This window comes from Platalea leucorodia (genome assembly GCF_965183815.1).
Source record: "Platalea leucorodia genome assembly, chromosome: 1".
NCBI classification, from domain to species: domain Eukaryota; kingdom Metazoa; phylum Chordata; class Aves; order Pelecaniformes; family Threskiornithidae; genus Platalea; species Platalea leucorodia.
The window spans coordinates 25,669,634-25,685,637 of NC_138823.1; the positions used below are offsets into that span (position 1 = coordinate 25,669,634).

Sequence of the window (16,004 nt, forward strand, 5' to 3'; positions counted from 1 at the left end):
AACTCTATAATGCTAATTATTCCTCCTGAACTGAAATGTGGGAAAATTGAACTGAGAATAAAGGCTGGATGGTTCTCAGAGCAACTAACAAATTTGTGAGTATGAAAAGAAAGCAGCACAGAAGTTCATGCAGGGTACAAATCTGAAAGTCAAGATTTGAGCTCCTTTTCCATCTCTCAAGGCAATCTGGCAATTCATTGTACTTGATCCTGTTTCATCTATACCATTGGTAACATGCAAGTAACAATGCTTGCCACCAACTGGCAGGGAAGAAGGCAGGAGAGGGGCAAAATACTATAGTACAAACCATACCTGGACAGCTAGGAACTGACACTTACTAGGCCACAAGCTGCTGTCCTTTTACACAACAAATGCTACTTTATCTTGCAATTACTCCATTTATTATAGAGGGTCAGCAATGGGGTAAGGCAATTCACAGCACAGGTACAATCAGCCTGATTCCTCTTCTGCAATTACAACTCGTGCTGACAGATTGTCACACTAATGCCTCATCAAGCTGAGCCCAAATCTAGTTTAAACACATTGTATAATGAGAAAACAGTTACAATTCATTTTGTTCACTGCCTTCTTCAAAGTTTAAATTGTAGAAAATAAACTGAAAATGCAAACAGCTTTACTACTCTGTATTTTCATTTGGCATCAATGCTTGTAACTTAGATTGCAAAGGAAAATGATATATACATCATCATATTTACAAATATGTGCTGTACAGTAGCATTACTACGAGATGGACTTTTAACATTTAAAATAAATTTACTGCATTGTTAGCACATGCAGATTGCATGCTATTTCTATACTACATGCGTCTTACATATGCGAAGAAAAGGTCTACTTCCCAAGGAAATGAATTTAATATTATAACATCAAACATAATGTTTACGAAGCTTTAATTTAGACCTACTTGAAGCTTGCCCAGTGATAGGTCCTCATCTCCAAGAAACGACAAACTACCATGCCCAACCAGATGCCACCCCCGTTACAAAGCAGGATGTCCAAAATGACTTGATCCCACCAGCATTCAGCAAAATTAGGCAGAAGGTGCATGAAGAAGAGCTACAGAATACAGCAAAAAGATTCTGGGTGAGGAACAGCACAGAATTCATACAAATTCACTTTTTAAGTACACATTCAAAAATCAGCTTTTCAGTAAATGTCATAATTCAAGGACAGGAGCCACAATCACCGAAATTTGATGGGCATCCTTCCATTAACTTCAGAAGGCCTTGGACAGAATCACACAAGACATCAGAGGTTTCCTTCTCACCGTTCCCTGCTGGGGCTATGCTGTATATAAGGATATCATGCAGCTCTTGGCCTCTCAAAGACAATACACAGAAATGCATGAAAGAAGCAAAACTACTGCATTTCTTGGAGGAAAGAAGGTGTTTCGTGCTTTAAAAATAAATTGAAGAGAATCTTTGTTTTATTTTTGCTAAATAGTTTTAAGAAGTATGTTTTCTAAACCACCACCAAGATGCAGTAAGTAGAATGGATGCATTTGTAACAGCTGTCAGTGCTAAAGTATGTTGGAGTTCAGGACTTCATACTTGTTCTATTTCAAAACTCTTTCTTACATCTACTATTTTTAGGAAATTCAGTGACTGTAAAAAGACTAAGAGTTCATCAATATTTCAGATACTACAAGCTTTGCTGCTATACTTGATCCAGAACAGCTCAAGAAGTTAAGAGGATATTCCACTCTCCCTTCCTACTTGGTCTCTGGTAAGCACTAATGATGAAGGTACATTTACAATGTAGATACTGGAAAACAGGCCAGAAACAAACCAACATCAGACTGAAAAGCTGACACCATCTGGATATATCAAAACATATTCAGTCCTTTAAAGATTTCCCCTGGAAAGTGTACAAGTCATTTACCTCTGAAGCAAACTGTTCCTTCCTGAATCCTCAATTTAACTGAAGACCACTGTGAGGCATTAGTAATGCAATTAAATGTATTTGCAGATACATTTGGTGAGTTTACACTTTTGATAGAGTGAAGGAGGACAACTGGTGAGAGTTAAGGCAAGATATAAACAGAATTTACTGAGAGCTAGAAATGGATTCAGTGCCTCTCATTTCCCTTTAAGAGAAAATAATTGTACTCTCTATTCTAGAAGAAAAATCACAGCAACCCAAAAAACAGACTGAAAAAGTTAGCTGTGGACTGGAAACCAAGACAGCCATGTGCTAAGCAGTCCCTTTGGAATATTCAAGGAGATGCTTAACAAAACACATAGCAAACTAAATATTCTTACCTCCACAAAACCAGTACAATTTTTGTCAGTTAATGTACATACACTGTGTCTGTGGAAGACTACTGGTATGATTTTGTAATAAAGCATCTTTTTTTAACAAATGTATAAATAAAATATTGAAAAAATCAGATGCTGGAAAAGGAGTAAGAATGTTTTCTGTACACAGTAAGAATGAATACTGGTCCATTTATAATAAATTGCAGTGACTGATATTGACAATAACAGTTCCTTTGAAAACTCTTGCAAAAGTATATCAAAGCAACTTGGGTTTTTTTTTTTTTTGACAAGGCTATGGGAAGGTCAACCTGTAGAAAAGAAAACTTGAATTTCTCTTCAGGACCCAACCTATACAATGTTGCTCATTATCCTGCTACAGTTTCCCTTTCATGGTTTAAATTAATTTAACCTGAAAGGGGCACTAGGCTACAAATCTCCATCTGCAATAATCCAGCCTAAGACACCAGAAGTTACAGATAGTAAGGCAGCAAAAACCAGAGCACAGGTGTTAGCCAGACCATCTCTAAGGTGCTAGCTGTTTTCTCAGAACAAGACACCAAGGTCTGCCTGCATCCCAACTTTAACCTGACGGTACAGAGCACGAGCCAAGTGTTCCATTTCAGAACAGGGAGCCAGCTGAAATCCATTAATGCTAATAGGAGATGCACAGCTAAATCCCTATGTAACTGCCCTGATAACTTCTGTAGGTTTCTAATGACTCTCCTGAATTAACCAATTCATTAAAAATCCATTTGAGTGGTGATAACCTCTCTATATGTTGAACCGTACCCAACACATTCTCTGTTCCAATAATCTCCCTTTGAACAACAGGGAATACTAGACACCCCATGTGGTGTCAAATTGAAGACGATGCTTGTGTGATGATCAACTGAATGATAAGACTGCGTGTGAAACAAATCCAAATTTATTCTTTTACAGAGACAAAAACTGAGTACAATAACTAGCAAAGTTGTTTTTTGTGGATGGGTACTTGTGAAATCCCAATCTTAAGCAGTTTCAAAATAGCTTAGAAAACAGTGTATCCTTCAATGTCACAGAACAAAAACATGTTCTGAAAAGGAACTCATGGCACCAGTATTTTCAAACCCAGAAGTTTCATTTTAGACAACTAAATCCTTATCTATGTTTCTGAATTATAAATGCCTTGTCAGATGAGCCATGCATTCTCAAGACAGCAAGCTCTACAGAAAACTATGATTTCAAAGACTAAATTCAGGTGTTTACATCTACACTGAGTATTTTAACTGTGACAGGTTAGACTACGCTGTCCCAAAAGCAGATAAAAATTGGATTTTTTTTTTCTCTGAATTGCCCAATTAAAGAATATAATGAAGTTAAACTCATTTTATAGAAACGCATTCTTGGATTTTAGGTGATACACATTCTACTAATCAAGCTCTAGGTTACATGCAAATGAAAATATTTAGAGTAGCAATTAATCGGCTTGAATTCTTAAAATAAATCTAACAATAAGGGCCAGCAGTCCAAGCAACAGTCAATTGACTGAATCAAGTCAAGTATCTGTATTTTTTTTTTTTTTATCAAAATAGGATTTGAAAGTGCCAACAGTCAAATGACTCAAGCATGTGCTTGGGAGAACTGTGGTAAAGCTAGACAACAAAAATAAGTCAGTGGTCCTCCAAAACCATGGTGCAGGGGACTACACTGCATGTGAACTAGCTTAGATCCAGGTCTAGTAAAAATCACGTTTTTATGTCAGTGAACATGAATAAGCTAGGCTTGTGGGGTACAATCTAACAAAAGAAGGGCTATGCACTCAGGTGTCATGACAGAAAACACCACACTGAATAGTGTCTTGCCATTCCATATAGACTTCTCCTCATGGGTCCTCACACCTTCCTTGGGGACCCCTCAACTTCATTTCACTGTACAGTCTGCATGACTATACACAATGTGTAATACTGTTGTATTTGGGGTAAGGGGATCATGACAGTAGATCACAGATACTGCAAGGTGAAAAAGGAGAACAATTGCTGTGAATCAGGGAATATTAGTCAACATCTGAAGTAGCACGAGTGTTGACTCCCGTAACAGCAGATAAACAAATTATGGATGGTACCAAAAGGCTGGCCTAGACTTCCCTCCTATTCAAGCAGTAGTAAGTCACTTACCTAAACCCCAGCTTGCTGTTGTCCACTAATGCAACTGCATCAATTGCTCAGCATCTGGTTTATAAGGCTTAAAATGTAAATCTATACTGAGAACTAGTGAGTCATCCTTCTAGTAACATACACGCTTCCCCCAAGAACAATCCAAGTCTTATACATTTGCTTATAATTAAGATTATGGGTGGCCTACCTCAGTGAGCTCCCAGGTGATGCTAATAGTCCAGCACAGCCCATAACTGCGGATCAGCAAAGCCTTCATAGCCCAGCCCCAGAAGTGCCCAAAAGCAAATATATCAAAGTGGCTGAGGATTCTCTCCCAGGTGATAACATGACAGTTCACAGCATATTCCTGTTAATGAAAAAAAAACCAACCAAACAACAAAAAACTTCAATCAACAGGCAACTTCAGAAACACTAGAATGAAGAAAGTTCTTTCTATCCAGTGCAACAACCCTGAAATTATAAGGATATTGAAAGAAGCATTACTCTGCTTTCTTGTCCTTCTAAACTCTGCAGGAAAACTTTCAGTATTAAGACTCAGTGTCATCACAGTACAACTCTAATTTAAAAGCAGATAGAATAGACCCTGGTGCCTGAAGGAGAGCGTATTTCTTATGTGACAGAGGAACAGCAGGAGCAATAAAATCAATAATAATAAAACCAGCAAACAATACTCCAGAAAATAGTTATTTGCTTTTCTTTGGTGTCTTGATTTGAAATAGCCACCTTTCCCATTTTCATGCTGTCTGGTGTTCAGACGTGGCTCATCAGTGGCTAATCCTCACCAGCTTGTGATGTTATGTTACTCATCTCGATGTTCATTTGAGTATCTTTTAAGTCTTATTTTCCTCACAAAAGCAATTTCCCAGAACACATTCATATTGAGAAAGATCAGTCACAGGGCTGAATTAAAACAAAACAAAACAAAACAAAAAAACCCAAAAAACCCAACAACAACAACAAAAAAACACCAAAGGGAACTTGCAACTGTTTTGTCACAGATGAGTGGCAGATTCCTTTAAGAATATTAATTAATATTCTAGTCATCAATAACAAGGGAAATGTGTTCTCTCATCATGTACAGCAAGTGCTAGAAATCACTGCCCAACAAAAAAAGAAAAAAATCGGTATGCCATCAGGAGGCTGCATCTGTGGGATTCTGTCTCCTCACTGGGCATAAACTGAACTATTCCCAACTGGAAACACACATTTAAAAAAATCTCTACTCTCCAACCCTCCTAAAATATACATTGCCACCTGCAGGTGACAACACAGCACTGCTCAGTGCTGTTGAATTAAGTAAGGATTCTCTTGCAGGCCAGAATTATTGCTAATCCTGCACAAATGAACCATGATCAAGTTGAAACGGGGATGGCAGAAAAAGATTTAAATCCTGGTCTCCATAAGAAGAATGCACAATTTCACACAAACACTTCTATCAGCCAGCAGTTACGTCCCACTATGAAACTGTAAGTAACCCTCACTGTTGGTGCTCCCTGAAGTGAATGCATGGTATTGCTTTTCGCACATGCCAGTGCTGCTGGTCATTCAAAGAAAGGTGCACCGCCTGTCCTAAGGATGGCAAAGCTGCAGCTTTAGTGCACAGACTCAAATAGATCTGAAACTGGCTCATTTGCCAGCATGAGAAGCGCAGAATGCACAATGGAACGTGCAGGCTCCTAGCTACACCATGATATCTGAAGCTCTATAATGAGTGAACACAACGAGGTTACTCTAAAAGTGAGCTTTTTTCCGGGGCTCTTGCTTTTTTGCTTCTATTTTTACTGGGGCTTTTTGCCCTCTATCTCATCTTTCCAGCTGCAGCTCTGCCAGTCATACAGTGAAATGTGCTGAACTTTATTTTGTACCGAAGCAACTTTGCCAGCCCTGTGCAAGAGACAAAGCTGCAGCTTTCATTATAGTTGCCCTTTAAAAATTTACTCCAAGTAGTACAGAGTAAGTTTCCACTGACTGCTACAGTCAAGCAATCTGCTGTACTGTGGTTCTGTGCCAGTAGTAATACCACTACTCCTCTGACTTGAATCTATTTCTAACTTAAATGACAGGAGAGCCAGGTGAATCTGACTTACCAATAGACTCCTCGTCTCAGCTCCCTTTTGTTGCTCAGCAACATCACTAACTCCCATGCTCACACTCCATTTAGCAGTGTGTCCTCCCACTGCCCTAACAGCAGGCTGCCCATGCCTCACCACCACCACACATCTCCTGCAGAACAGAAATTCACAGCCCTGCTCTGGATGCTGGAGTTGCACAACATGTACTGCTGATCAGCTGAGGGGCAACACCTGAAGCATCCAGAGTTTTCCAGATAAGGAGCCTGTATGCAGCCCTCACTATTAATGAATTAATGTAAGCTTACCGCACTGTAAAGACTTCCATTCCCTCTTATGTGCCACAGGGCAGGAGTTTGCAGCCACTGCTGATTAGGTGCTGTGCAGTAGTTTGCATATGCAGTAAATTGCTATTTGCCAAAGACAACCAGTGTATTTCCTTACTCTTGAGGCATGAGTCTGGTAACATCACCTACTATACAACAGGTGACCACGGTGAGCAGATGCGCCAACCCCAGGGCAAGGAAGCACGCTGGTCAGTAGTTTGATGCGATAGTGAAGAGAACAAGACTGGCAACTCTCGCCTCTCCATGCAGTAACCCTCTTCTGCTTGATGCTCAAAAGCCCACACCCTCTTCTGCCTGCCTCCCAACATACCTCACGTACTTCTCCCAGGCTTCCTTTTACTACCTCAACTCCTCGTGCCAGTGTCCTCACCTGAAGGGGAATGTTCTCTGTATTGAAAACTCTTCGCAAGCTGCTCAGCAGGCAGAGGAACAAGCCTGGCTTTCCATGCCACTCCAGATCATGATCTATGAAAGTAATTTTGCAATGGTAACAGCACCAGTGCTTAGCTGGGTGACTGGAAGGCAGCAGAGCCCTGCAGTTACTGTACCTGGATTTCCACATACTCAGTGGCATACCAGTCATGTACTAAGCTCAGAGCAATAAGGCGAGACCAGTTCTTTGAGTGCAGCATTGTGGCATCAAAAAAAACCCCAAACCAATCTGGGACACACACACCATAGAGGCCTCATTTAGATATTACCTTGCTAAGTCTATTTTCAGTATCCAGGCTCATATCTATTGTTTAAAGGAATCCAAAACCACCCCAGTGCAAACATATCTTACACTCCCAACTGCACACTCATCTGAACACCTGCATTAGAAAAAATACAGAGAAGACTGTTTTTCATACCAATTGATTTCAATGTAAATAAATAGCAATTGAAACAAAAGGCTCATTGACTCTGTCAAGTATAGACCGCACAAACTCACACTGCTTATGCCAGCAAATTCAGATTTACCCCTCCCACTCATGTAAAACACGCCTAAAGTAGCCAACATGTCCAATAAAGTGCCATGGATACATACCATAATATCTGCTTCCCTTGTGGCATATCGAAGATTAGGATCCAGCCAGTACATCACTGCTTTTACCTGCTCAAAGTTAAGGAAGAGCACGAACACCAGGAACAGAAAATAGAGCACACTGAGACCTGCAAAAAGACTCAGCTTTAAAATCATATTCACTCACAAAACTCCTTGAGACACAGAGGGTCCAAAAAGCTGCTTTCAAACTGTTGCTCTATACATGCCTAGTTTGCACAGATGAGTTTTCTACATACAGTGGCTACATGCAAAAAGCTTAAGAGACCCAAGTCAGACGGTAATCTCTGAGCACTCAGCCCTTCATATCACCTCCTATTTCAAGTGATATAAATATATGCTTGACTGCATGAACCCAATCAAAACAAAATCAGTCTAATCAGTTTAGACAAGTAGTACAAGGCTGTGATCAGGAAGCTCTTTAGTAAGAGATACATTAGGAGCCCAGGATTGGATTAGCTCTGTCTCTTTGCTTTAAGTATTCTTGGTCTCACTAATGCAGGTCCCTAAGCCTATATGCAGATTTCAACACAAAGATCAATTCAATAATCCCATCTGGCAATTCTGAGCTATGCTGGCAATAAAGAGTAGTTACAAATATAAACTAATGTATGTTTGAGTTACCTTTTGAGCTGAAAAATTTGTTGTTTGAAGCTTTTAAAGGTGAAGATGATTATTATTTGTTTTCACACCATTATACCTTATGAAACACTATTGCATTTGGGACTACCACCTCTCTCCTCCCAATGTCTGAATATGGATTTTCTTTAAAAAAGAAAAACTTGTAAGAAGTTAAGAGGCCTAGGTGTATATCTGTGGGGAGATGAAGCTGCTGTTGGGAGCATATCTTTACATTATTCACAAGTTCACAGATATCTAAGACCACATTTGAAAGAGGCATATAAACACTAACACCATTTCCACAGTCTAGCACTCAAACTTACTTGTATCCTGCAGCAATGTCATGGAAGGCAGAAAGATTAATGTGAATAAACTTAGTATCTGACATCCAAAATAAACTATAGCAATTCTAAAAAGATATTTTAAACTATAACCAGAACTCACATGTTATTAATCCCCAGCGTATGCTAGAGAACAACTTCTGTTCAAGTACACACACATGAACAGAAAGTATATATGCTGTCCTCTGCAGTACATCCTAAAAACGCATCAGGTAAACAGATGCCACACTACTACAAGTGCAGCCCGCAGGTGAGGGTGTGTCCTGAAATGTTGAGGACACACTACACCTGCCTTTCATCTACTGAACAGGTCTGAGACCTCAAGCACTGCTAAACAAGCCATGCCAGAAGAAGCAGAATTACACAGGGAAAAATGCTGCTTCTGATCTCGCGTGTAGCCTTTTCCCTGAAGTGCAGGGGGTCAAGCTCTGACAGTATCAACATTGAGAATGACCTTTTACTTTACATTTGCTGAAACCTGAAATGAACAGTAGGACCTGTGTTTCCCAAACTTCACAAGGAGTAGGATTCTTTAACGAGTACTATCTAATCAGCAGTATCCTCTCAGTGTCAACAGATGAGTAATCAGCTACTTTGGGAGGCTACTTATTTTTAGCTATGTAAGGTGGCTGGGGAGAGAAACATTCAGTCCCCTTAAAAAGAAACAGATCAGCTTTTAAATCAAATGTGCCTAATTCTCTGCAAATGTACTTAAAGTCTAGGATATGCTCTGTGAACCCTGAATTATTTCAAAATAAAATTCCTTATGTTTTTGCCATGTAATTCAGATGTTTAAGGAGCAGGATTTCACTCAGTTCTGCAGCTAATAGAATTATTTTCCAAACTATGAATGCAACTAATATTTACAGGTATTTTTGCTGAAATTATAAGTTAAGAACACGAATATATACATGTTAGGAATATTAATAAATGTATGTTAAGCTATACAATGATACAATTTAATAAAGTAATAGCATATTTTGCCAATAATGAAGAGAAGCACACTACTAAACTGGATTTAGTTAGAATTCAGATAGTATAAGCGGTAGCTATAAAAAAATTAAAACCTTTTTGGGGTGGGAAGAGATGGCAGTAGGAAGGGCGTGGGGGAAGGAGATTAGGAAGCACAAGGACAAAACAGGATTAAAACAGGGTATCAGAATGAATGATCCCTTTCTGGTGATTTAATTTACACCATCCTGACACAGAGTAACTACAATGACATTACCAAACATAATTAAGAAGACATTATAAGCAACTGCTCAGAAGTGGGAGGGAAGTGACATTCACACAAGTTTGATGCACGATTGTGTTTAGTGACAATTCCATTCATCTGAAAGTTAAAACAGCCAGTCCTGCAGAAGCACTGAAAAAGTCAGAAACACAACTTAAACTTACCAAAAACCATTCTCCATATTGCAGGGTGGGGACGTGTAAAGGGTCCTGTAGATAGTAAACAAAAAGCTTATTAGAAGACAGTCAAGAACAACCACATAAACTATTTTTGAGTATATCTCATATGAGGATTTGGTATGAGCACGGATCAGTTCTCCATCAAACTATGTAATACACCCAGAAGTTGGGGCTCTATGCTAAAAAGAAAAAAAAAAAAAAAGAAAAAAGGTAACAGCAGATTTCAGAGAGGAAGAGGAGACTGCCAATTAGTAGGGTGCAGACAAAATTTTCCATTATTTTTATGGAGTTGTTTCAAGAACAGTAGTATGCTGTTTGCTCAGCAGACACCATATATCAGGTATCACCTGAGGATCTCTTGATCTGGGTTCTAGACCACAGCTCTCGCATGGCTTGCTCCCAATGAAATCATCAAATACAAATTTCTGTGTGTTAGCAAAGAAACATGGTGCTTAACCTTCAGATGACCATGAAATGTTAGCAAACAGGCCTCCTAAAACTTCCAAACTGAATCTCATATATCTCACAAGAAGTAAGATACCTATGCTCTTTACCAGTGGCAATATTATTTACTTTAGAGCCAGTGATTAATCTGGTGAAATTGGAAAACCTCTAAACATTAATCACACATTTATGTAGCAAGAAGGGGCTGAACAAATATTTTCAGCATGCACTGCGGACTGCTCTTTCACCACTGCATACAAAAGGCTCATTTTTCTCTGGCATTCAGTTTTTCAGGGAGCACTTTGTGAAAAGTATGGATTAATGATTTTTAAAATATGAGAAAAACACATCCCAACTCTGAAATACAAAGCTGCCCTCAGCACAATCACTGTTTTTTTCCTGAACATTGCCAATCCTGAGACAGTTTAGACTTGACCCAAGAATTATGCTCTTGCTGACAGCAATAAGTAAAAATTAAAATTAAATAAATAACTAAATAATTACAAAAACAACCAAAAAAAAACCCCCCAAAAAACAGGAAGACAGCATTTCCTCCACAGAATTAGGTGTCACACATGGGTTTTTACCTTTTTGCACTTTCTGCTCCTCACACGATTACCAAAACTTTTGTCCAACTTAACCTTCTACTGAACAACTGTAGTTTTACACTGTAATGTGACTTAGACCATTTCTAACTATCGCTAGCTTCTGGTAAGGTGATTTACGTAAGGTGTTATATCTCTGAAAATTTGTAGAGTGACAGTTCTGTTAAAACACACTGAGGCAGACTCCTTTTAAACATTACTGAATGATCTGGCAGCATCATTACTTAGCAATCTGAGCTGCAACTCCACACCTGCAAATAGAGACACTAATTTTGAGAACCTGACTTCCTTGTTAGATACAGACAAGCTATAAATAACTTGCATTTTACCGTTATCTCCGCTTAGTACGATTGCAACCCATTTTTAGACTGTTCCTTAACATAAAGTAATTCAAAAGAGTAAAGAAAAAAATACATTAAAAATTGATACTTTAATAAAAATCAAAATAAATATAGTGGCAATAAAGAGAAATTCACATGTTACAAAAAGTGAAGTATAAACAGTATAAACCTTACTCACCATTAGGAAAAGCTAGAACACTGATGATTAGAAAGAAGAAAATCACAGAGAGGATACCCCTCCAAATATTATCCTCTGGGACAGAATCATCCCTGAAGAGACAGACAACATCAAAGTGTTAAAGTATGTTGTAAGGATGAAGTCGAAAGGCTTTGAAGATATCATATTATTTAAATAAAGACTACATGGAAATTAAGCATAAGAAATAAGCATGCTGGTTACATAACACGTCGAGATAGTAACTGCACTGAATGATTTTCACTCTGCACTTCTGGGTATCCCTTTCTTACAAGAGAGTTAAACATATAATCAATACATGCAACCCATAAGCATTGTTAGAAGTCAATGCAGAAGCAATGACTAAATTTTACACAAGGTGAAAAAAATCTTCTTGCTTTAATGTTCATAGGAACGTCATCAAAAGTACTTTTACACAGCAAACAGAAACCTGGACCAAAAACTCTGGAAGCCTGAATGCAGTTCCTAGGTTTCCCTCTGCTGTTTTGGTGCTGCTCGCAATCCCCTTCACTTCCCTTGGCCTGTTCCCAATGCCAAATGCCTGAGGTGAGCACTGAGAGGGCTCAAATAATGACTACGATCAGCCTTTGGAAATAATGATTACATAGCTTAGATTCCATGTATAACAGAGAGACAGCAAAACTTAAAAGAACCAAGGAAAAGTATCAACTTGCGTTTAGATCTATTAAGCTAAAGCTCTGAATAAAATACCAGGTATTATTTGTGCTACTGTCATATTATGGCCAGAAGAGAGACCTAAGAATTCAGTTTGGAATGCCAAGGCAAACTTGACTAAGCTCTTCTTTCTTTTCAGGCAGGTAGAATATAGTGTACAGCAGTGAGATTAGCAAAAAAAAAAGCCCACCCAAGTCTTCTAACCAGCAGTCAGCTTCTGGGATACTTCAGTAACACAAACAGAAACAAACTTCAGGCTAGCATAACATGCACAGCTAATATTTCATAATGTATCACCCACTACAACTCAAATTAAAGTTTTACTGTCTGGGTAATTTTCATGTACTTAGGATCAGTTTATCTATTTAAATATATTTATTTATTTATTCCCAACCCATTATATGAAAAAATTCCCAGCAAGCTTTAGAGGGGTACAGCTCTTCCTGGCAGAGCAGCTGTCACATTTCTGGGTGGTTCAGTAAAGAATCTGTGACAGCATAAATGCACCGCACATTAGATATTTGCTGCAGTTATAAAATATTTCTCACTTTGCCAAATTATTTCCTTTCCCTCAAAACTGAACCTTAACAGTTCCACAGCAGACTTCCAGCGTTGAGGCATTTCAGCACTGCGTTAGTTTAACTGTATGGCAGGAAAAAGTACATTAAACATGAATGGTTTCTCTGCAGGCCTCAGGGACTCCGCACAGCAATTTCTTTTTTAAAGCAGCTCAGTCCAGATTTGCCAGTCATTTTCCAGCAAGCATGCTGCACAGGCTGACACTTTACACCAGCTATGAAGCCCAAGTTCCAGAGCTTAGCTCTGGCTCCCTTGGCAATCTCAAAAGCCTCATGCCACTTCCCAGCGCATTTCCCAGCCAGAGCCTCAGGCTCCCATGGCTCACACAGCAAAACCACATTCCTGTTTTAACATATGCAAATAACACACAGGCACATGCTGTCACGGGTGCCACCAAGTAGGGGATTTTTTTTATTTTTTTATTTTTTTTTTAAGAGAGAACAGATTACTAGAGTCACACGACTGTACAGTTCGGTGTGGCCAAGAAAGAAGTGAAAGACGCTGTGATCACATCACTTAATTGTGGCGCCAGCTGGGCTGAATGGTCCTCACCTTTGTGTGTCAGGATTCTGAGTACTAGTCAGCTCCAGGAAAGCTGTCCTAGTCATGTTGGAACCACTTCCCCCAAAAACCAACAAAGATGTTGAATGCGGTGTTAAACTGCATTTCATTCCAAGTGAGTGACAGAGGCGTTTCATTTTGGCTTGCAGATTACCTTTTTTCAAAAGAGACAGACATCCAATGTTCTTGCCAGAAGCAGGTAAAAACAGGTGGGAGCAAGAGACTCGCTACCGTATGCTCGTTAGAATAAAAATTATAGTGTTTGCCTGGAAGAACTATTTTGGGGAACGCCAAAAGAAACAGGGAAGCAAAGTAACTGTTGGAGGAAAGATACAATCACAACAAGCTGCAATCAGGAAAATGTGCTAAATCATCTCCTCACTTAGCCTTAGGAACTTTGATACTGACTTTGAAATACAAGCATTCGTGCAGCAAAAATAAGGTTTGTAATGCTCATGTGGGAGAACAGATGAAAATTCTCTCAATTTAAACCCACTTTACCGGGGCATTTTTCAATTCTGTGGCTTTTTGGAGAAGAAATAATAAAAAAAACAAAGCACATAACAACTGCATAACCTTTTTCTCTCTCCTGCTCTTCTCCTGGCTCCAGAGCACTACATTATGCGGGCACATTACAAAAATGTAAACTAGTAAGTTATTGCATCGTGAAGAAGAAAAAAAAAATGAGGATACTCAATGGAGGAAAAAATAGCTAGGACACTAAATTTAGAGTGTGTGTGGGAAAAAATAAACTCCCCAAATCAAACCTAAATGCACAATAATCCAGTTTAATCAACCCCATTAATCAAGGGATGTGAAAGACAACAGCCCTATATCCTTGTAGGTTTTATTCCTGCTTCCATAAACCCCTGCAGCTTCACACTAGAAGGTACCAGTCTGTCACCTTCCTCAGTCCTGTTGTTGTGCTCCACAAAATACCCCCTCTAGCACCCACCTGCCCTCCTGCTGGTTGCGTCCAGACTCAGAAAAGGCCACATCCCTCTCTCCAGGGAGGAAGAGGACAGGGAAAGCTAGAGCCGCTCCACGCCTCGGCGCCAGGGCACAGCCTGGAAGCAGAGGAGCCTGTGTCTTGCTCATTCAGCAGGAAATAACCAAGGCAGCTGCAGCCATTGTAGAAGCACTAGAAGGATGTGCTTTAAAAAACAGAATACCCTCTACTCCCCACTTTAACATGGAGAAGTTAAACACACTCACATTTTTTTTTTCTGGATTATTATTATTATTGCTACCTGAAGATTATTGCTATTTGAAGTTTAGCTTCACCTTTACCTGTCAGCTCAAAGACAGTATTAACAGCTCTCCGTGATCCCAAGGGAGACCCCATGTTATCCAAGGGAAAAGCATTTTCTAAGTTTGTCTGAACCCTCACAGATTTCTGACATAAGACAATTACAGAAGAGACAAGAAAGACTCTAAGGGAAGCAGAATTTCCTCTGCCTATGCTGAAGTTCCTGAAAAAATAAGTTTTACTTAACAACATCAGTATGAATGTATCATAGACAATCCCCTGCTTAACAAATTGACCAGGAGAGCTACGGAACAATTGACAGCACAGGGGAAGCAAAGAATCACTTGTCACACCCTACTGGGAAGTCTACAGCGCCTTGTGCCCAGGAGGTGGAAATACAAACCCAGTCACTGAAGACCAAAATGCAATAAGCTGATGGGAATAGAAAGACCAGACCTGGGAGCACATACTGTAAGCATGTGGGGAACTATCTCCTCCCTCCCAGCTTCTCAAAGAGTACATATGGCTTGGGTAGTGTCCCAAATAAGGCAACAGAGGCAGCACTCTGGTATCACCCAGGAGATTCAGGAAACTCCTGTGATAGTTGGAAATAGCAGAGGAGGGGGGGGAAAGAAAAAAAAAAAAATCAGAGTAGCTTCCACAACGTGAGAAGAGGAGAAACAGAGAAGAGTTAAAGAGAAGCCAATGGGTATTTAAATACAGGAAGTGAGGCAGAGCAGAGACAGACCGGGGAAGAAAATGAACCGAAGAAGTTGGGAGTTAGAAAACTAGCAAGACAAATGGAAAGAAAAGCCAGCAATCTTCTTGGAAAAATGCAAACAAACATTTTGTTTGAAGTGAAGTAATATTCTTTGGGCCTAGAAGACTCCATAGTTCTGAAATCGCTGCTTCACTCATCCTCTGCTTGAAAGAATTAAACAGACCTCTCCCAAAGGTGAGCCATCAATTCCATTAATCCTTCAGAATGATGCCTGGATGAGAATCCCTTTGTAACTCACAAGTTTGACCTAAACTAGCCCTACAGTGAGAAAAGTGATCGGGCCGGGGGAGACAGGACAAGAGGAGCATTTG

At 39.5% G+C, this 16,004-nt stretch overlaps 1 protein-coding gene across 2 annotated transcripts in view; it reads right to left on the reverse strand.

Moving 5' to 3' along the window:
* Window positions 1-16,004, reverse strand: part of PTDSS1 (phosphatidylserine synthase 1) — a 32,270-nt gene that overhangs the window by 14,720 nt on the left and 1,546 nt on the right. For both annotated transcript variants that reach the window (XM_082325178.1, XM_082325177.1), the window contains exons 2-6: window positions 11,831-11,922; window positions 10,248-10,292; window positions 7,873-7,997; window positions 4,617-4,775; window positions 923-1,074 (exon numbers count right to left, since the gene is read on the reverse strand). In XM_082325178.1, the coding sequence (XP_082181304.1) occupies window positions 923-1,074; window positions 4,617-4,775; window positions 7,873-7,997; window positions 10,248-10,292; window positions 11,831-11,922 (573 nt within the window). The remainder of the gene's footprint in view (window positions 1-922; window positions 1,075-4,616; window positions 4,776-7,872; window positions 7,998-10,247; window positions 10,293-11,830; window positions 11,923-16,004) is intronic.